Raw genomic sequence first — 23,437 nt, forward strand, 5'->3', positions numbered from 1 at the left:
AATATAATTAGACTATATTATATAAACATTTTAACAATCATATTAATCAAAAATACACGCAATGGATTTTGACGGAAGCACTGGTTGATTATTAAAGTCAATCTGAATAATTGTAAAGTTACAATAAAGATGATACATGGCTGGTAGATGTACATGTAACGAGCTTTAAAAACAATATAAAAGAGTGTACCACTACCGCCTCTATTGATTGTATATTAAAAAAGTTTGGAAAAAAACGCAAATCTAAGTCTTGGGGTAAGTGACTTAAAACAATAGTGAATAAAATATGAGCCGCGTCACGACAAAATCAACGTAATGCGTTTGCGACCAGCATGGATCCAGACCAGCCTGCGCATCCGCGCAATCTGATGCTGTCCGCTTACCAACCCTATAACAAGTAGTGAAACTGATAGCGAACAGCATGGATCCTGATCAGACTGCGCGGATGCGGAGGCTGGTCTGGATCCATGCTGGTCGCAAACCCATTATGTTGGTTTTGTCATGACGCGACTCAAATATTATCTTAGTGCCAGTCGAGGTCGTCTATCACCCTTATTCATCATCTGTTAGAAAATCGGCAGTTGCCAGTTTATGCACAGTAAACAAAATTTTGCCAGTGTTATAACAATAACACTAGGTGCTGAAATTCTTCGGACGATCTCCTTTGCCTATCTAGACTTCGATTACTCCTGGTATAGATTTAATGTGCACTTCTTTTTCAGGCACGTCATTTAAGGTCAGACTATTATCCCATATACTTACATTATAATAAATGACCTTAAACCTGCCTCAAAATTTAGTATTCCTGCTAAAGATGTGATTTTTTTCTAGGAGAATGACATGCCTGACATATTAAAATGATCTTGTTACAAATAGGTTGACCACTAAATTTTCCCAAAGATGAACCAAATTTTCAATGAAATTTCTGCTCATCACAGACCAGGCATATACATGTACATGTACCTTTTTTAAAATTGGGATAAGCTTTTGTTTATATTCTAAAGAAAACGTCTCATATGGGATGTGACGGGAAAAGAAAGACTGCATTTATTTTAATAGCCTTAGCTTGTCCAGCCTTTTGTTCTCATAGGGGACAGGACTTAATTAAATTTGGTCTGTGGGTATACTTAAGGGCCTTTAAGTGTCCAATCTATTATCATCCTCTAGCTTCTTAAAAAATTTTGAGTAAACTTTATAATAATACAGTCATGTTATTTTGTGTTGGAGATGTTTTTATCTAAAGAGTATATTAGTAATTCCACTGTAAAGCAGGTGATAAACTGGGCTGACATCATGTTACAATATATTTAAACAATAAGCTACTTATCTTAACACCAAAATGAAGTCTTTTTTAATGCTTTTATTTAAGGTCGTCGCCGGAAAGTCCATATGGGCGACCGTGCACTCAAGTCGGGCCATACTAGAGCGTCCCGCCGAGATTTTTTCGTCGATTTTTTCCCAGCTTTTATTGGTGGAGGAAGACCCCAGGTGCCCCTCCGGGCATTATTTCAAGCACGAGCGGGCACCTGGGTAGAACCACCGACCTTCCGTAAGCCAGCTGGATGGCTTCCTCACATGAAAGATTTCGACCTGAGTGAGGATCGAACCTACAGCGGTGAGGGACCTGTGATCTCAAGTCAGCGACCTTAACCACTCGGTCACGGAGGCCCCTAAAATGAAGTCATCCTGTCATAATCAGATTTATATGCTTCACTTGTTTGGACTATTGTGTTGATCTCAGTTCTTTTTGTTATGACCTGCCTTTGGGCCCTTTTTGGGGGATTTATTTCATTTTTATAAATACTAAGTATTTGAAGTATGCTGTTTTACTTATATAATCCATTGTTTAATGATTTTTAATGAAGAAAAAACAACTTGTCATTTAAAATATATTTTATTATTTCATCACATAAATAACAAATTTTAAGCGCATGTTTTGCAAATGTTGTGTACATAGTTCATGACTTCGACGTTTGATGCTTCGGTTTTAAGAAAATAATACAAAATGCATTCACATTCATTGAAAAAGTACTAAATAAATTGCACATAAAATTTTATTGATATGTGACGAAAGAAAAACTACACTAAACATTTGCGTGTACAACTTTCTTCATAAAAAGAAGAAAAGACAATATAAATACAAGAGAACCACAAAGGCGGGACAATGTACGCCCGAATGTAAATTTCTCTGAACAATGAAATAAATCTTTCACTTAGGATAGAAAACCAATCAAGAACCTTGTCTGTAAAAAATGTTTTATCTCTATTATCCTAACGATAATGTATTTTTACTCTAAGTGCATGATTAATAAAACCCCTAAATGCGTGATTCTTAAAAGTTTATAGAGGTTTACTAGGCAATATTATACGCGAAATATAGAGTCATAGTATTTATGACATGAAGCAATTGATTACTGGAACAGGCTCAATTTTTACTGGATGGTTATGATGAATGTACCTTTTGTAAAAATATACAATTTGAAGCTGCCGGAAGCTCTGGGCTTCATACAATAAGACTTAAATGTGTTCTCAATTTTCCTTCACAAAAATATGTTGACTACGTGATATCAAGGACCTGATTTATATCAATTTAGCGACCATTTACAAGGCTATGTAACATGCAAAATATCTTAGCTTGGCATTGCAGATTTACAAATTACATAAGACTGAATGGTGTTTTCTTATACAAGACTGTGTCAGCTTTGTGACCACATCGGCGGGCCTACATTGACCAAAGGAGCTTGATTGATGCCAGTTTTTTTTAAGAAAATTAAAACTCTAAGCATTGTAGTTTCACCACAATAAGACTTAAATGTGTTTTCCTACACAAAAATATATTAACTAAGTGACACCCGGGCTAGGCCAATATTGACTCATGGGGCATTTTAATACCATTTATATTGTGGTCTACAAAGTGATGTTACGTGCCAAATATCTAGGCTCTGGGCATCTTAATTTTACACAATACGTCTCAGATGTGTTTTTACTATATAAATCAAGAAATCCCTTATAGTGCGGCCAATTTTAATCTCAGGCAGCTCGAACCTAAATCGGCACTCAGTCTCATATAAAAGTAATATTTCTGCACAAAAATAATTCCTTTGTATTTGATCAAAAAATACAGAGCAGAAACATTTTTTAAATGATATTAAAAGACTAAGTATGACCTCCTTATGATTAACATTTCTGGCAAAAAGTTCCAATTTCCTTTCATCGTCTAAAAGACAAAACTGCTAACAGATGGATAAATGAAAACCAGGAACATTAAATTATACGCCAAAATTGTTTCAAGCCTATAAAAAGAAAATATTGTCAAATGCGTTTCTTTACAAAAAAAGTCATATGTTCAAATGTAACTAAGTAATTTCTGTTTTAAAGCTGCATGCCACCAGACAAGCCAAAATATTTCAAGCCAGAAAATCAAACTTGACCAAAATGTACACTGATTTTAAGAAAAGGAGGAAGATTCAATATTCAAGTAATAGTTTGTATGTTATATGCGATAAATAACTGAGTTAGCATTTATTATCTATCACTAAATGTCTAGTCAGTTTAGTTTAGTAAGTGCTATTTTTGCATATTTTGACCTATTTTGGTAATTTACGTGAGATGTAAGTACAGAGGAAAGTTCAAAGTACTTTCTTTTTTTGTTCACTTCACAAGTTGATTTCTTTGAAATACATATAAAAAATCAAGAAAATTAGCATAAATCTGGAGGCATGCGTCTTTAAGAAAAGAGAGTCAAAATAAAAGTAACAAAAAAGTGTCAAACATAAATTACATACATAGTTTCTATTCAACGTAGTCCATGAAAAGTGACTTTATCTGTCATTATTTTACGTATTAAATACATTTATTGCTTTAAAAATGTCTAGTTCATGTGAACTTTTTTGTTGTTCTTGGTTACGCCGACGCTTACACATAGTGACGGAACATGCCGAGCTTAAAATAGCGAAATTATTTATAGATGTTGTGCATTCATCATTCATAAGTACGTTGTATGAGAAAATTAACTTTATATCCACATGTCATTCTCCCTTAGATAAAATACATGTATATCCAAAGCTGCTCTATATAAAAACAAAAACCCGTTAGATATAAGATCAACAAAGTGAAAAGAATAGAAAAACATTTTTTTTATCCTATGAAATTATTATTCCGAATTATCATATTTTTATTATATATATGACGTGAATCAGACTGTCAATTTTGTTTTGATTCTTTTTTCAGCAAGAAAACCTTTAAAAGCACATAATGGCTTAAAAGCAAATAAATCTTTCCTTATTAAGAAAAGGCAAACATAAGTTTTAAAACGTTTAAAAATTAGTTTTAGAGCATGGTAGATGCTTATCGCCTGATGTTATTCGCGCTTAATGTGAAATTACTTGTCTTAAATTAGCCAAATGTAAGCAAAGCAGTATTTTGACGTCCATACAAAATATTTATTTTAAATCACTATAACTTACTAATTGCCTAAAAAAACAAATCAACAGAAGCAAATGGTGGTTCAGGTAATTAGCCAGAACGTATCATTTTGGAAACTATAACTGTTCACCAACACAATATAAAGCTTTTTTCAATTAAAAATAAAAGCATTTTCTGGGTATAATCGATCTTTAAAACATTGTCTTGCGCAGCTAAACACATATTCAAAACTTAACAAAAATATATATAAATATTCAACAGAAGCATTCCACAGATCAAGTAAAAATATATACACAATTATTTCACCAACATCACAAAATGAGAAACTTTTTTGATCATTCAACTAGGGGAACTAAACAATCAAAAGTGAGTATCGTTTGAAACACCCCCTCCGTCCATTTCGTCTTTTTCTTCTAACTTTCCGTTCATTGATCCATATTTCACTGAACTGCTAGTTCCGTTAGATAAAGATTCCTTTGAAATATTCGTCTGTAGTTCTTCCTCTGTGTCCACGGTCTAAAAATAGAATGATAATGGCGGTCTAATAGTAGAATTATAATTTAATATATTTAAAGCAAGTAAACAACATTTTTGGAAAATATGGTTATAAGTATGGTAAAACAATTGTTACTTAACATTATAGTATGGGCAAACTCTTTGTAAAATATGGTACAAAACAAACGAATGAAATGTGTGTAACTTTGACATAAAACGGCATGTTTGTTGACTTACCGTGCTTTAGAACTCTGAAATAAGAGTTACCCCTGATTTCATGAAAGCGTTTATATATACAAAGATTACACAAACCACGCCTGAAAGTGATGACCTATATACAGATTCTTCCAAATAGAGGCAACTGCTTTAATAGTACTTATAAAAAAACGCCATACAGTTAATGTTTATGAATTCATTGAAACACAAAAGATATTATGCCGTATTGTTTATATCTTTAAACAAATCTTATTCGAGGAGGGAACATTATTGTTAACTAAGAAGATTATCTTGAAGAGACAAGATCTGACAGAAGCAACCTGCCCCCTTTGCAAAGTGTAAACTTGTGATAAAGTAACAAACCATTTGACAATAAACATTAAAGATATATCATACCCAAACTTGATATTTGAAAATACTGATTTCTATACAGGCTCTTTTTTAGATATAAAATAAACATAATTTGGAGTTAACAAAAAGAACACATACTACACTATGATATTATGTTAAATACAATATGAATACATTGGGTCATAAAAAAGACTGGCACTCTTTAAGAAGGGATCCAATTTACTTGAGCAGTAATAAGGAATGCAGAATTAACATTCGTTGAATGTCAATTCTCTTATTTAAATAAGACATATTCAGTTAGAATTTCCTAAATTTCAATAAACTACAATAAAAGTATTTTACCCAAGATGAGCATAGTTAACCATTTTATCTATTCACAGTGCTAACAGTCAAACGATCATTCAACAGTTCACAAGTAAAACATACTATAAAATTTGCCACGAAAATATGCAATAGAATTTTATTTTATGCTAAGAGGATATATCCACACATGGACTAAAATTTATGAAGCTAAAGCATAAAAAAGTATATATGCATGTCAGCTTAATAAGGAATAATGCAAACAAAGTCAAACACAAGTGATAGGAATTATGCACTAAGATATTTAAGCAGATATGGATTAAAATATCTGAATCAGCAGAAGTCAATACAGAAATATGTGATTGTTATATGTGATGGTTATATGTATTAGTTATAAGAATGGGTTATATGTATAAGTTCTATGTATTTGTTATACATGTATGTAGTTATTGTTTGTATAAATGTCTGTCTATTCGAATTGGAATAGGCGTTCTCTGGCCCTTATTCATCTAAAAAATCAATTAATCAAACTTAGAACAAATATGTCAAGAGGTTTAGGAATATAAATTTATTCACACTGAAAGAAACAGAAAGTATTTCACACTTCTATTTTTATCAGTATATATATCTACCACGTTACCAAATGAGAAAGGGCTTTTCTATATATGTTGTCAAGAAAGACGTAATTCTTGCGAATAGTAAGTACCTACGATCAGGTAAAATTGCTTTTATTGTACGTATATAAACAAGATTAAATTGTTGAATTCTTATAAAAATTAACATGAATCTGTATAAATGTTCTTAAAAGCACTTCCTTTGTACATTCAATAGCACTTTAAGATTATATTCGATTTCTTATTTTTATTTCTTATTTTTCCTTGGCGCCCGGTGAATGTAAGTTGTGTCAAAAAAAAGAAAAACATGGACCATGTGGTTTGACCGTACTGAGTGCAGACACACGAGAGCTCTTTTTTGTTAGTTTAAAAGCAACACTATATGCAAATCAACTAGAACATGTACACGTGGTGTGGTATCAGTATAAATATTAGATCAACTACACAATGGTTATACAGTATATATGCATATACATGTAGTAAATACAGATCATTTAGGACAAACTGGAATTTTTTTTCAATAATAAGAATACATTTGTTTTAGAAGCAGATTTTCTTAAATATAAAATTTGTTTCCATAAACGTATAAGAAATAACTCCTACAGGCTACAACATGCTCCCTTGATTTTTTTCCCATTTCCTACATTCTAAAAACGTCATTGGTTTATATTTTGTAATAATTCTTTAAATAATTGATTATAAAATGTTGTTCTTAAAATAATTGTAGTTTTCGTGGGTTTTTTTCTATATTCGTTTGGTTAAAGTTATTTCTGTAGCGATGCCTTTAGAATTACATTTGAGCCGTGTCACGACTAAACCAACATAGTGCGTTTGCGACCAGCATGGATCCAGACCAGCCTGCGCATCCGCGCAGTCTGATCTGGATCCATGCTGTTCGCTATCAGTTTCTCTACTTGTAAGAGGGTTTGTAAGCGAACAGCATGGATCCTGATCAGTCTGGATCCATGCTGGTCGCAAACCCATTATGTTGGTTTTGTCGTGACACGGCTATTTTATCTTTAGTAAATAGTTTGACAGACGGTCACATGACATTTTGTCCTAAATTGTCAATGTATTATCTTATACTAACCGCAGGCTTTTTCTCTTCTGGTATATTGTTTGTTTTATCTATCACGTAGATATTCTTTAATGTAAGAAATACAACGTCACATAAAAGAATATTCACATAGACACAACAACAGCAACAACAATAACAAATTTACAACAACAACAATAATAATATAATGTCGTCTGCTGAATGGCGTATGGTAATAATGACGTCGTGGAAAACAACATTTTATACAGTATGTCCTCTGCTAAAGGACGATATGGAAAGCCAAAATAACAACAATATTATGGCGTTGTTCAAACATTATCATTGCACCTGAATAATGACGTCATGGAAAACAACAACATTATTATGGTGTCTGATTGTCTGATCAATATTGTCATAAAAAAGCTGGTAAATTAGGTATATTTTGTTAAAAAATTGATTTCAATGTGAATTAGCCTATACTGAAGTATGTACATGTACTTTGTTTACAAAGAAACATTCAAGAAATTTTATATATATTCCAAAATGCATAGAACCAGATGAACAAATTTATCTGTATTTCTTATTTTATCATTTAGTAAAAAATATATAATAAAACACAAAAACGTGATTAAAGAAAAAATACCTGAATAAATAGAAATAAAAAATTTGCTGAAACCACTTACCTGTTCTATATTTGAAGTTAACCTGCTACTGCCCGTACCTTCCGGACCGGCATTATAGTACGGTGATGGACCGATTATACTCAATACCACTGGCAGAAAACATAAACCATGGAATAAGCCAAATATCACAACTAAAATGAAAACCTGGAAAAAGTATAAAAAAAAAATCCATAATTATTTAAGATAATTTTCCAGTATGTTCTAATTGAGATTAAAAAACGCATAACAGACAGACATTTATGAAAAATGAATGAATATCTCAACTTATAGCAACTGTACGAGAAAGCGTTTGCAATTTGAAAGCAAATATATAAAAAATAATCTTGATAAATTAGAGGGAAGAAAATTAAAACCGTTTTAAAGTGGTACATAATTCTGATAATTATATCCCTAAAGTTGTCTCCCTTTATGTTTCAGCCAAGGTAGGCAAATACCCATAGTGCATCGAGACTGTATACTAACTTAACCCTTTCCCCCATGAGCATATTGTGAAAAATGGCCATTTTCCTTGAAAAGCCTCCTCTTACAAGTTCAAACTGCTTTGAAACTATGAAAAATGCTTCAATACTAATCAAACTTGGCACAAATGTTGACTGGACCATTGCCTTTGTAACGACATGCTCAGTCTTAAATTTCCTGTTACCATGGCAACGAGGGGACATCTCAAAATTGCCAAAAATCACTTTTTTGCCTCGATTTTTTCCATCATAATTTATTTCAAAGTGCTGCAACTTCTCAAGGGATTGAGATAGAGTCAAAGGCTTTTCAGCGTTGGTTACACGTTACCTTATGATCAACCTGGGGTCATTTTAAGCCTCTGACAAGTCCAAATTTTTCTTGGCGAAATGGTCACTTTTTTTAACAACATTTCTCAAACGAAAAACAGTGTTTGGGCTCTAAATAGGGCTTTCTTTCACTGTTAGGGGCCTCAAAAAGGGGGGGGGGCAAAAAGCCGTCGAAACACGCTTATATAAGGGAAAAGGTTAATAGCTACTTCACATAAAATATAATATGTTTTGTAAGAACACGGATTTCAGCGTTCTGTTATGATTCGCACTTCAACATTCTGCTAGAACTCAGATATAAACGCTGTTAGGACTCTATTCAACGTTCTATTCGGATTCGGACTACATAGTTTTTGTAAGAACTCGGATATCAAAGTGCTGTAAGGACTACGGTAAGAGAAGTTCAAGTGATGAAACAACAACGCCAGTATTTGTTTTGACAGCCATGTACACACACACACGCTTCAACAAATTCTAAACACATGATGTATACTTACCGCAAAGAAAGAGGAAAGACTTTGACCAAAAATGAGAACGAAAAATACCAGAAATGTCGTAACTGCACCATGTATAATAGCGGGACCTATCTGACATAATGTACTCGTGGCACGCTCTGTAACAGAAAAAAAAGAGATAACGTTCACTTTTCTTGGTTTAAATGAATTGAATTATCTAATCATCAGATTTTCCTTATTTATAAAAGGACTCCATTGAACTTATTTTTTGCCGTGAAGGGAGTGGAAATATTTGTTCGAGAGTTGTGGGCCACTTAATTGGTCTAGGTTTGGACTGCAACATTTCAGATCATTTCTTTGCTCAGTTTTCCAAGAACAACTATTTTAATAATATAAAATGACCAAACAATTAAAAGCAATGCAACGCTTTTTCATCAAACTTGTCTAGAAATCGTGCAAAAAAGGAGTTTATGTTTAACTCTAGGTTTCTTTTATTATTATGTTTACACATTTTTTTATCATAAATAAATCACTTTGATGTCTGCTAGGTTTTCAAATTTTATGTTTGATGCTTTTCGACCTCAGTGGAGCTCTTCAAACATTTCAAGGGTTAAAACGTGCAAAAGTTTCAATAGCTTAATATGCTTAAGAAGGATAAAAGTTAAACAATACTGGATTGCGTTTCAGTTTAAAATATGTCTTAAGACCAAAACTGAGACTAAAACATAAATAGTCATAAAATAACATCTCTAATGCCCCGTAGCACCGGGCTAAGTGGTTATTTGATCCTCAACACATAAATTAAGGCATCAATGATCCAGATTGACCATAAACATATATTACTGTTGTATTAGTTTACCTTTTCTAGTGCCTGTTACTGTCATAAAGGTATAGCCTACGTGGGCGGAGAAATCCACCGCTAAACCAATAGATATGATCAGTAGTACGACCAAATTTACATCCAAATAAAAATCCCAGAAATGTAGACATCCCATAATATCAATCTGAAATGAAAAGAATAAATTCTGTCAACAACAAAGCAAAGCCACACAACAAGACCTTTAAACGCCAGTCTAATGCCGCACACCTGTGGGGCATTTCTTCAAAAATCGCATGTCAATTTATTTGTAACGCTGGTCATTTATTTAAACAGTAACATCTTTTCGAAAGAAAACTTCATATCAATATTAAAATAATTAATATTTACGCCTATTGTTTTTACGCCAATCTTCATTGGTCATTTTTAATGCTTTAAACATTATATTCACGTCTTCTGCATGTTTGATAAATTAACTTGAATTGCATCAAAAATGCAATTGGGCAGTATACTATAAATGAAAAATAAAGTTATATGACAGGCGATATGGCCATATTTAAACAGTTGTCTGCTATATAACCGTTAAGTCTGTGCCATATAACCTTTCAAAATCTATATAACTACAAATATATGTAGGAATAAAGACGATTCTAATTTTAACATACCGTAGTCAGACAGACGCACACTAAGACGAAGAAGCTCGTGACGACATCCACAATTAATAATAATGTTACTATAAATATAGCAATGCCAGCTAGTACAAAGTTCCTGATGATTTCTGTCTCCACATACTGAAAAATGAAACAAGTGTCATTATATTGATGAAATATCCCATGATGATATTTTAACCCCCGATAGGAATTTTATTTTTTGAAAAATCCAATGGGAGTTTTGACCTGGGATAGGAATTTATACCTCCAAAGACTTTAATTACCCACGACATTATAAAAAAAATTCTGTTGATTTTTTTCGCTTTTTTTGGCTATCTAAACTAACATATTGTTTCTTAATCAGTCGTAAATGGGTGTTCTTACAGTTTTAAATTAGGTGGGTTGTTTTGTATTGATCTTAACTAATATTCTCTGAAATCATATGGATTTTTGCATGTTGAAACATTCTCATGTTTAGTGATTTACCCCTTATTATGAAAATTATCATACTGTTAAATATAACGGGTAACTGTATGGTAAAACCCGATTGCTTCAGGCAAACATTGGGGCTACCCTTGATAATGAAAATCGATGAAGGACAGGGGTAAGATATAGCTTTGTTATAAAAGGAAACGTAGGAAATAACAATTACTATAACCTACTCTGATAACTTCAGTAAAAATATGGAACACAGAATATGAGAAACATTTTCCATCTGTTAGATTCGCATTGTCAGCAATCCGTCGGACTTCTTCCATTATATATTCATTTTCCCATACATCCTGTGACACTATTTGCTGCATGGGAAAATACGTCCACTGCAATATATCATGAGCAAATGAAATGTTAGATTATTAATTTAAGTATTTTGTGCTTTGTAGAATTAATTATTGAGACGTTAAGAAAGCAAATATTACATCAGAAATACATATTAAAGAAGGTAACGTCTCACAATTTGTGCTTCCATATCCCAAATAGTAAATAAATGCACATTAAAACTCGGCAAACACGGCCAAATTGAAAATATTGCTGGTGCTGGCCCGATTCGATATAGTACAAAATATCAAGTATATTGTTCTTATAATCTAAATGCTTAAATTGTAAAATTAACAATTTTTGGATACTTTGTATGATAAAATTGTAAGAACTTTATTCAAATCAGTCAGTATATCATCATCGAAAAAAGAGAAACTTTGAAATGGTAAATTGCACACACCTTTACTTGTGGTACTTCATCGTCTGTCATTTCGATATATTTGGAGAAAGGTATACCAAATGCAGTAGTGAAAAAATCTTTGAGTGTTACGTAAAATGCTGTTTTGTTTGCAGGAACTCCGTCTGAAATTTAAGGTAAAAATGCAATAGTGTATAAGTAAGCGACTTTCCAAATTGACTGAAATATACATCATTTTGTTGATGTATTTCTCAGAGAGCAATTTCAAATGCTCTGTATACATTTAGTTGATATCTATAGTTATGATGAGAATTTATAGGCAGTGCCCGTCATTTTATCTTTTAACGTTTGACTTGCTCTCGTATGTTTTCATTGTTGATATCAGTTTGTCTACTTACTGTTATGTTAGCAATAATAATATAAACAAGCAACATTAGATTTTTATCAAGATAAATAGGGTCTTCTTGCTAATAGATCGCGTTTCTACACATCCACTGTCATTGAACTTGCATTGCAATGAAACAGCAGAACATGCCATCAAATCAACAGTAAGTTAGAATAACTTATATACATCACAGGATACTTACCTTCATTACGTGTAAGATCCGAATGGAAGAATCCAACATAAAATTTATACAGTGGAATCCAGTTGGCAACCAACCCATACATGATAAATGAACTGTTCTCGTACTGTTGAACCATATTATTGAGGGCGTTAATATTTTTCTGATAATCCATTGGTCCTGTAGGGAGAAAACATACAAGAGCTGTCCGTAAGACAGCGCGCTCGACTTTTTTAGTGCTTGCCTATAATACAAAACATTGACAGTTAAGGGCCATAATTCAAATAAAATCTTTGACAGAATTACCTTCTCCTGGACATGTTTGGGAATCATGATTGTAAACAAGTATTCCAACTTTCAAATTAATATCTCAAACAGTTCAGTCAAAAAGTGGACTGGTACTAAAAACTTAACCAAGATTCTAAGTCGATAAAAGGCCTTAATTTTTAAAACAAATCCTTGACAGAGTTACCTTCTCTTGCGTACAGATGGGGGTAATGATGTGAAATAGCATTAAAAGTTTCAAAGCAATATCTCAAAGGGTTAAGGCAATAAGTGGATTTTACCCATATTCAATGTATTTTCTAAGTCAAAAAGGGGCATAATTCTGTCAAAAACCTTGACAGAGTTATGTCCTCTTGTCTGTTGATAAAGGTCGTGATGGTAAACAAGTATGGTCAGTTTCAAAGCAATACCTCCAATGGTTTTGAAATAAAGTGAGGTGGTACAAAAAACTTAACCAAGCTCAATACACTTTCTAAGTCAAAAAAGGGCCATAATTCTGTCAAAAACCTTGACAGAGTTATGTACTCTTGTCTGTAGATGGAGGTTATGATGGTGAACAAGTATGGTAAGTTTCAAAGCCATACTTGTAATACTTCTGAAATAAAGTGGGGTGGTACGAAAAACTTAACCAAGGTGTGACGCCAACGCTAACGCTAACGCCGACGCCGACGCCGACGCCGGGGCGAGTAGGATAGCTCCCCTTTTCATAGAAAAGTCGAGCTAAAAACGGATTAAAAATGTTTGTTTCAAAATAACAGCAATATCAAAATTGTTGTTAATAGGGTGTCACGGTCAGAAACAAAGTAACCCGTTTGAACGGCAACCTAAAAACCGTGTTAAACCTTTAACCGGCTGTACCAATAAATTCCTTAGATTTTTAGCATTATTTTTGTTTCATTATGAAAAGATATGGCATTTTGTTTGCATTTTGTTGTAAAATACATATCCGAATATGGTGTAACTATTTTCCGTTAGGGGTCGTACTGTACTCGATCAAATCGAAAAAAAATACATTGTTGAACAAACAAATTGTCATATATTATTATAAAAAAAACAATAAGGTAACATATAGAATCATTTTAAAACTTTTTTCGCCAATTTGTCAAATATTTAAAATACTAACACATAGTCTTGGTGCAGTAGACATGTGTGCCCTGTTATTTTAAAATCCTTCGATGCATGACAAAGTTACAGTCTGGACATGCATGTGTACCTTCACATTCTTATTGCCTACACATATTAAGTGTGACCTTGGCTTTTGAGGTAGGGACATGGGTCTTGGACGCCACATGTCGTCTTGATCTCGGTAGACTCATATGCTAGGTTATTCAAAAATCCTTTTATGCATGACAAAGTAACAGCCCGTACACGAATGTTGTGTATTGGGGACATACAGACAGACGGACGGTGCGACTTAAATAAATATGCCGATCTTCGGGTGCACATAAATCGATATTCTTTTCCTTGAACATAAATCAGTTTTCTTCCTACGCTTGGAGCAACATTACAGAATAAATAAAACTATGCACCTTGAGGTAAAGAACCATATTAAAATTGATATTAAAATAGTACCACAAAATGTTTGTATTCCTGGACCTTCTGAGGAAAAGTACAAACGCTGTGACTCAAGAAATTTCCGAGTGTACGAATCTGTGGGAAGACTACGTTCTATTTCAAATCCTTTCCTTATATTTGACACGCTCCATGCCATAACTGCCGCAAGTCCAATTGTAAATAGAATTACAAGCACCTAAAACATAAAACAAGTTAACGCTTATTAGTATTTCACCACTAAAAAGTCAAATTAAACAAATAAGATAACCAAAAGCTGCCCGTAAGACAGTGTGTTCGATTATTCTTAGTACTTGACAATAATAAAAGGGGAATGACTCTCTTTAAAGATAAATCAGATGTATGGGACCTACACTATGACGTTAAATTATCACAAAGAATAAGTGTGTGAAGTTTCAACACATTCCCGTTAGTAGTTTAAGACATACCAACTTGCACGCTCAAAATAAACCAAAGTGTGACGAGGACGCCGACGCCGGGAAGAGTACAATAGCTCCCCCTTTTTTCAAAAATCGGGCAAAAATTAAATCAGACCACATTTTGTATGTTTTTCATATGTTATACAAGTTTTGTATACCACAAGCTAGTATAATTATTGTAGATTACATTTTTAGCTTCCTTAGTTTTCTTCTAATCAATTTTTCTCTCCAGACCGACGACGTATTCTTGCATTAAAAGGAATACACAAAGAACAAAACTAAAGTAATGACAATACTGGTATTATACCAACGTGAAAGAAAATAAAGTTCTGCAAATCAATAATATTGAATAGTATCATCATTAAACTTTGTTGTTTCACACAGTTAACTTCTTCTTTCTTCAAAGAATACAACCTAGGTCAACTTAAGTAAAAAGCATAATAATTTGATTAGAGACTTTGTCAGCAAAAAACAATGATGTCTAGTAGAAAACCGAAATATCCTCGGCTATTTTTCATAATAACTTATCCGAAGACTGACGGAAAGGGCCGAAAAGTTGCAATTGGCCTCGTAGACTGAAAGTGTTTAAAGAATAAAATTGGTTTACCCTTCCAACAACGGACAATAAAACTGGAGCAAATATCTTCTTAATTCCTGCCCTAACTATTTCTGACTGGCTCCATGCGCTGGGCGTGTAGTCTGCATATACAATGCACGGAAAGCATGCATCACGCCGGGACTCAACTCGCCGCTGATTTAGTGTGAGACACGCCGGGAAAAGCGTCGATTGCATGATGAATAAAAATAGAATACCAATGGAGCAATATATACAGAATGACTTGAGCACTGGCATTTGCTGAAAATATAATATAAAAGAACATAAGACGACTTTAGCTTTTATCAATGGTATGATACTACGTCAACGCGCACCTGGTCCGCTTGGCATCATTCATCAGGTGCGCGATCAGGTAATATCCTACCATTGGTTAATGACAACATTTATATGTATTCGATTTATGTAATGATAATAAGTTTCTAGTTCTTCAAAATCATTGAAACTTATGCACATGTTATATAAATTTGATTACAACAAAAATGTGTTATATGATTGGGTATTGTTGCACTTGCAAGTAAACCCAGTATGTAGACTAAATTAATTCGAGATGTATTGGTGTGTGATCATTGCCATCTTAAGAGATACTCGCTTATATATATTTAATTTTGTAAACCAAAATTGAATATGGACATTCATTGACAAAATGTTATTGTGTTGAAACTGTAATTGTTTTATTCTATGTGTCACTTAATGTATTTATATTATATCAATATTCTTAAATTTGTATTATATTTATATTTATATACTTATAGTTTGTGTATTTACACAAACAAATTGATAACCTATAAAAGAGTTGATTCTACCCACAATGGTTTTGAAATTATACAAAAAGGTGTCCCAAAACACAAAGTAAATTTTGACCAAGAGGTCTTTCTATATCAACAATGTGTACAAAATAGTTTCATAGCCATTAATGTAAAACTTACCGTAGATATACCACAAGCGAAAGCAACTAGATCAGAAAATGACGTCACAGTAACAGAGACGCCCGCGTGCTGCATTGTGATTGCAATTCTTTCTTCTATGGGAAATTGCTTGTTGTGTTTGTTAATACGGTTCCATGTAGTTATTATTACAAATGCGTCATCCACTCCGACAGCTATAATAAAAACAAGCATTACTTAATAATTATAAAATGTCAAAGAAATTTGTTTGTAGATTTTGAATAAAGTTTATCTTAAATTTTAATTTGAGCGCTATTTTTACTCTACATAAGTTCGGGCACTGGCGTGCAGATACCTAATACCAACACTGTACTGTTACCGTATCCATCTGCATTGGGTGTACGATTTCTCCTAAACACATTTCAAATGAAAAAGTCTCTCAACTATACTACAAAAAGGAAAGAAAAAAACATGAAAACATTCGGTTGTCTTATTGAACGCACCCTTTTATATAAATCAGATAGTTTCAGTTCCAATGTGCTTTCTATAAATTATTTCTCCTAACGTTACCTTTCTGCAAGACTGAAAACAATAAACGTCCAAAAACATCGACATATAGATGCATACAATTATCGTCTGTGAAACAAATAATGTCAACTGGAAATATCTGATTGTACAATAAATAGAGGATATTAAATGAGTGTAAGTTCAATACTGAATTTATTGCACGAGTTGAATAAAATTATATTGTGCGAGTCTCTGGCGAGCATAATATTATTTTATTCAACGAATGCAATAAATTCAGTAATGAACTTACACGAATTTAATATTCTATTTATCACATACCCAAAATAAAGACCGTTTAAAGTGAAATAAGAGTCATTTTTCATTGACGCGCCTATAGTATAACGCTAACATTTAGCGCATCTTTACTCTTTGTTTGTATAACGCTAATGACGTCACGTCAAAATATATGCACGGCCGTGCAATACCATATTTACAGAGTCGCAAAATCGGCACGGGTGTGTGATAAAATAATGTTTTAATGTTTTAATTGCAAAACGGGCAATTTTTATTGTAAAACAAACATTTGTTGACAGTAAAACGGGAAATTTTTTAATAGTACAAAACATGCGTTGAGAGACTTTGTAAAATGGACACTTATAATAAAACCAACAACCTTTGGATTTTAATCAGTTAATTGTATAAAGGGCAATATTGCAAATTGGGTAGTTATGAAGCAGAAAATCATTGATGATAAATATAGATAAAAAGCTTATATAATAATAGTATATGTAGGCAAGACTGGAGAACACTTGCCTAAAAGTAGAAATATAAGTGCTTGATGGGGAGCACCAAACAGGAACCCAGCTGCCATACCAAGACCGAAGCACGCCCCAGTTGACAGGATCACACCAAGTACCGCAGCTATGGTAAGGTTAACCTTGTGTGAAAATATACAAAAATAACATTTGCATATATATGAGCCATGCCATGACAAAACCAACATAGTGCGCTTGCGGCCAGCATGGATCGAGACCAGCCTGTACATCCGCGCAGTCTGATCAGAATCCATGCTGTTTGCTATCAGTTTCTCTCCCAGTTGTAAGCGAACAGAGTGGATGCGCAGGCTGGTCTGGATCCATGCTCGTCTTCTGGATCCATGTTCGTCGCAAATGCACTATTTAGGTTTTGTCACGGCGTGGCTCATATATGCGTGTAAAATAATAAACCGCAAAACCGAAACATCAGAAACTTGAACGATTTCCATATTTTCAAGGATGTTTGGTTTTGCGGTTCTCACAGTACATAAATAAAATGAGGATACAAGTACTACATTTTGTCGAAAACACGGAAATAAATAAAAAAAAATGTGAAAAATAAAAATAGAGACACTATCAAGCATCCAAATTTAAGTTAGAAATTGAAAACTTAGGTTGGCAAGGTAGCGGATTTTCACTAAATCTTACCCCATGCTCGAGTAAATTCGGTTTTCCAAGCGCCAAAATGATATAGAGTAATACCACCGGAAATCCATAAACAATTAGTATGATATCACCGTACACTCCGTTAAAGAACTCTTCTGAATATCTGTAAAAGAGAAGAAAATATTTAAAAGTTTGCAAAAATGTTGAACACTTCAATGAATCCTTAAAATTGCAATATTCCTTCAATGACCATGTTCTGCTCTTTTAAGAATATACAATGAAAGTACATGAGCAAAATATTGATGATATCATATTCTAAAAGTTAAATGCAAGACCATTAAAACAGAATAAAATATTTCTTTTCTCTTAACAGATTAAGATTTTTTTTTCTATCCTTTAGCCAGTAAATCGGAAAAGATAAGCCTTTGTCAACCGTAAAAAACCGTAAAGGCCAGCTTGCACAACTGTGTGCAGGCTCTATACTGTTCACAATATAACTTTACGGTTTTATCTTGGAGTCCAGAATGCTTTTGGGTTGATCTAGAAATGGAAGATGGACACGTCCATTTCATCTAGAATGTCAAAGTTTTGGAAATAGAACTGGGTGCTTACGAGTCCATTGTAAAAACATTTATCATGTCGAAATACGGATGACCAGAGAGAGCTAAATCAATTGCTTTGTACTCGAGCTTTTTTGCTGTAGGTCTTAACTGAAATAAAAAGAAAATGCTTTTAAAACTTAAAAAAAGAGAATACATGTATATGGTTCTTTGTTGTAAAAGTTGTTTTAAAGTGCGTTGTTGCAATAAATAATTTTGAAATAAAGGTGTTAAATCCCCCATCTCGAGTAGGTCCTACATACAACATTTAAGGTAGTGTGAAAATAGTGAGCTGCTAGCTTTTTAGTTGACAAAATGTTCTGTGTTTCTATAAGTTGATTTGAACTAACAATCCTTTGTCTGAAATATTGCAAAAAAAAATCTACCATTGTAAGTTTGCTCCTCCCATTTCTATTTTTAGCAAATCTTTGAATTTAATTAAATAGTTAATAAGAATTAAGCGTTTGATTTATTGATAATAGCCAATCAGCGTTCATGATTTGTGTGACTATAAATAACTCTCACCTCGAGACTGGATTGAATGAACCAATCAGCGTGCATGATTCCCGCTGCGACGATATGATCCGTAGAGTTATACTCAATCAGTCCTAACATTCTAGTCGCGTTAAATGCAAAGAAATATGTTGGACTGAAAATGAAGCAATGTGAGATAATAACGATATATCAATCTGGCAAAACCATTCATTATTTTAGATAAAATTTCAAAATATTCACTAACTGAATAACAAACATGGCAGACCATGAAGAAGGCGCGAATGTGTTGCCTGATCTTGCTCACTATTTGTCGCATGGGTAGCTGGGTAAAGGTGAAATAAATGGTATTCAGTGTGACAAAATGACTTTTAATTTCTCTTAGAACAGAGCTAAATTTCATTCTATTACATTAATATTTGTATCCTTATAAGCGATTTTCTCCTGTAAAAGTTTAAAGAAAGTATATTTTAACAGACGAAGTGTACATAATTGCCTATTTCTGACCTCTTTATTTCTTTCATGCCTCATTAAAATGGCAACAACTGATGCGGTTTATTTGGAAGTACATGATTGATGAATTGTTTAATCATTATGACAATCTATTTTCCCAATCATTGTAAAGTGGTTTTCATCCGTCTAATTGACATTAAAGAATGTAAAGAATGAATTAATATGTAAGAATATGATTAAATATTTCAAACGTATAAAAGCAATGGTGTTTATTTACATACAAAGTAAGTACCGTCAAAATAAGCATATCTTGAACATACATTATTTTGTCAAATTCGGATATTTCCGTTATAAATATAGACCTTTTACCACGCGGTCCGTTGAAGGGTTTTCTCGCACATAAGAAATATCAAAAGATAATATAAATCCCTACCAGCTTATTTTCAATTGTCCACTCGGGAGTGGGTGATGGGATACATTTATAAAATGTAAAAAATATGTAAAATATACAGACATCTAATAAATGTAGTATATATCGACTAAAGACCTATTTGCACTAATTTCGCTTTTTAACGTTTTGATGGATTGTATAATAAATTGTTAAATAGTGACCTATACATTATACATGTACATATATGAGAACATATAATTATAAACATATACACTAAAATAATTCATCATCCGCACTTCGTTTAGTACAACATGTATATTTGTGAATTGAATTAGCCAAATCGATCATAATAGAATCGTTTTACTTAAAAAATAACTAAAAAAACACAGTTTATTTTTTCCTTTAAAGGTCAACCAGAGATTTATAGATATTTATAATGATTCCCTTTTTATCGTGTTAATAGACTAGTTCCAGCGAAAATCGCGGTTTTATGTGTACATGTTTATCAAAATATTTACATGCGTTATACTCACTTTGTTTTTACCGTGTTAATGGAATAAACAATGTCTTCATCCGTCAATTTTTCTATCTTCCCTCTATCATTTCCCCACAGTGCCAAGAGACTGTCAACAAAACATCTTCCACCAATCCTGTAACAGGTAAATATAATATAATACATAAATCACCTTACAGACTTGTACAAAATGTAGTCTGAGTGTTTACTGGTATATTAGACTAAAGACATACCATATATAAAACTAAGAATAAAGTTTACTTAAAATAAAGTACGCTAAGACTCAATTATAATAAGACTAAAGTATGCTAAGAGACAAGTATACTAAGAATAAAGTATGCTAAGAGTCAAGTTTACTACGAATAAAGTATACTAAGACTCAAATATAATAAGACTAAAGTATGCTAAGAGACAAGTATACTAAGAAAACAGTATGCTAAAAGTCAAGTAAACTAAGAATAAAGTATGCTAAGAGTCAAGTATACTAAGAATAAAGTATGCTAAGAGTCAAGTATACCAAGAATAAAGTATGCTAAGAGTCAAATATACTAAGAATAAAGTATGCTAAGAGTCAAGTATACTTAGAATAAAGTATGCTAAGAGTCAAGTATACCGATAATAAAGTATGCTAAGAGTCAAGTATACTACGAATATCGTATGCTAAGAGTCAAGTATACTAAGGAAACAGTATACTTAGAGTCAAGTTTACTTAGAATAAAGTATGCTAAGAGTCAAGTATACCAAGAATAAAGTATGCTAAGAGAAAAGTACATGTATACTATGAGTCTATGATTAACATACCCTTATCTTATAACCAGATTTTGCTTTAACAAGTCAGCCATAACTTTTTGATTTCCAGAAAATTACATCAAATTAAACAATGAAGGAGATGACATTTTCAGCAGACGACAATTTTCCCAGCATGCAAAGGGCTAGAATAAAGTTGAAAACCTACCTGACACACATAGATTCAAAGTTTTGATCCCCCTCCACGGTCAGCTCCGTTATTTGCACATGAAAATCGTAAAGCTGAAATGGGTAACACATATATAAGGTCAATATAGAATAAAACTTTGCACAATTAAGGTATATCTTAATTAGAATGTACTAAAACATGTTTGGGGACGTCCGTGGCCGAGTGGTTAAGGTCGTTGACTTAAAACAACTAGCCCCTCACCGCTGTCGGTTCGAATCCCGAGAGGGACTTGGAATTTTTTCATGTGAGGAAGCTATCCAGCTAGCTTACGGAACGTCGGTGGTTCTACTCAGGTACACGTTCGTGCCTGAAATAATGCATGGAAGGGCACCTGAGGTCTTCCTCCACCAGTAAAGCTGGATCGTCGCCATGTGACCTATACTGTGTCGATGTGACGTAAAAACCAAAAATAAAAACTTGTTTGTTTAGGCGCTTCAAAAATATTCTCTTTATGTTCTCTATGAACTCAAAGCAAACTATTTAACGCAATGAACATGGATCATTACCGCTTTGTATGTAGGACACTGTGTATAACGTGTCCTATAAATAAGAAAATGTAGAAACCTTTGACACATAAGATATGAACTTGTGGAAAATATAGGCCGGTAGGATATTGGATACCAAGGGTGAAAGGAATATAGGCTGTGTATTCATTCGGCCGTGGAGATAGCTGCATGGGTACCGAGGCTATGTATACAATTGCCCGTTAAGATAGCTGGATACCAAATGTGAAATGTACTAGTACACCTTAACATGCTATAACATTTCATTAAACGTACAAAGGTAATAATAATAGAGGAGAAACAATATTGTATACCGACACTTTATTTATTTTGACCCATTAACTTAGTCGGGCGAGACCAATCTAATATTTAAGGTATTCAGGAGACATGGTTATTTTTCAGTTTTATGTCTAAGAGAAGGTTAATTTTAGGTTCAAATACAAAGTTTCAAATACTGATATGCCATTAAATTCTAATGCATATACATGTATACATTCAAACTTGTAAATAAAGCCAACTTTAAGATTAAAACATCTTTAAATTCGCAATTCGTTCACAATTTGGATAATATTATAACGTTTTAGGAGTAACTTCTTAGGTTTTTGTCTCATATACAAAAGGTTTACATCATATACAAACAAGTGTACACAATTTAAAACAGTTCTATATCATTTGATTCGAGACGAAACTCGGAACTCCTAAATAGTCCGAGGTTTGGCGGGAATGGCCGAAAATGCACGATTGACAGACGATTTTGTACCAGTTCAGTCAGAACGAGGCACCTTTCATTGCCTTTACTAACTCATAATTATAAGGTTATTTCATTTTCTGACAGTCATACCGACTGACAGTTGAAACATTTGTTTGATATGTGTTTTCCTAATTACGATCTTGCATGATTGTACAGCACTTAATCACCTTTCCCCTTTCTGTCATGAATATGTAAATTAGTTCCGCTTGATGACAATGAAATACTGCCATGTGCACGTGACATATCTAAATTTTTATACTTCTGATTTATTTTAATTGTTATGACAATCTCTACTGACATGTAAAACAGGTTAACTTCAAAGCCAAAATGCAATGCAAAAAATAAGCATGTTTTTTAAGCATGAGTTTTTTCGTAGCTGGTCATATTTTTTTCTTGACTATAGATAGAAGGCAATAATGCGAGTTTTAAAAGGGCACTTAGTTGCAGTTAAATGTTCTTTCTCTAAATTCATCGCAACAGTTTGGCAGTG

At 33.1% G+C, this 23,437-nt stretch overlaps 1 protein-coding gene across 3 annotated transcripts in view; it reads right to left on the minus strand.

The window, feature by feature from the left end:
* Positions 1 to 1,906: 1,906 nt before the first annotated feature.
* Positions 1,907 to 23,437, minus strand: part of LOC132749273 (NPC intracellular cholesterol transporter 1-like) — a 31,381-nt gene continuing 9,850 nt past the window's right edge. For 2 of the 3 annotated variants that reach the window (XM_060738996.1, XM_060738995.1), the window contains exons 5-22: positions 21,673 to 21,746; positions 20,737 to 20,853; positions 19,393 to 19,516; positions 18,881 to 18,978; positions 18,311 to 18,431; positions 17,661 to 17,784; positions 16,383 to 16,555; positions 15,448 to 15,696; positions 14,422 to 14,599; positions 12,589 to 12,744; positions 12,044 to 12,165; positions 11,490 to 11,645; positions 10,843 to 10,968; positions 10,220 to 10,364; positions 9,403 to 9,518; positions 8,121 to 8,264; positions 7,492 to 7,545; positions 1,908 to 4,941 (exon numbers count right to left, since the gene is read on the minus strand). In XM_060738996.1, the coding sequence (XP_060594979.1) occupies positions 4,786 to 4,941; positions 7,492 to 7,545; positions 8,121 to 8,264; positions 9,403 to 9,518; positions 10,220 to 10,364; positions 10,843 to 10,968; positions 11,490 to 11,645; positions 12,044 to 12,165; positions 12,589 to 12,744; positions 14,422 to 14,599; positions 15,448 to 15,696; positions 16,383 to 16,555; positions 17,661 to 17,784; positions 18,311 to 18,431; positions 18,881 to 18,978; positions 19,393 to 19,516; positions 20,737 to 20,853; positions 21,673 to 21,746 (2,433 nt within the window). In that variant the 3' untranslated portion in view covers positions 1,908 to 4,785. Of the gene's footprint in view, positions 4,942 to 7,491; positions 7,546 to 8,120; positions 8,265 to 9,402; positions 9,519 to 10,219; positions 10,365 to 10,842; positions 10,969 to 11,489; positions 11,646 to 12,043; positions 12,166 to 12,588; positions 12,745 to 14,421; positions 14,600 to 15,447; positions 15,697 to 16,382; positions 16,556 to 17,660; positions 17,785 to 18,310; positions 18,432 to 18,880; positions 18,979 to 19,392; positions 19,517 to 20,736; positions 20,854 to 21,672; positions 21,747 to 23,437 lie in introns of all 3 variants that reach the window. The other variant, XM_060738997.1, reaches the window with a different exon arrangement.

Source organism: Ruditapes philippinarum, unplaced genomic scaffold (assembly GCF_026571515.1).
Source record: "Ruditapes philippinarum isolate M1 unplaced genomic scaffold, ASM2657151v2 ctg4163_1_1_1_1, whole genome shotgun sequence".
Lineage (NCBI taxonomy): Eukaryota > Metazoa > Mollusca > Bivalvia > Venerida > Veneridae > Ruditapes > Ruditapes philippinarum.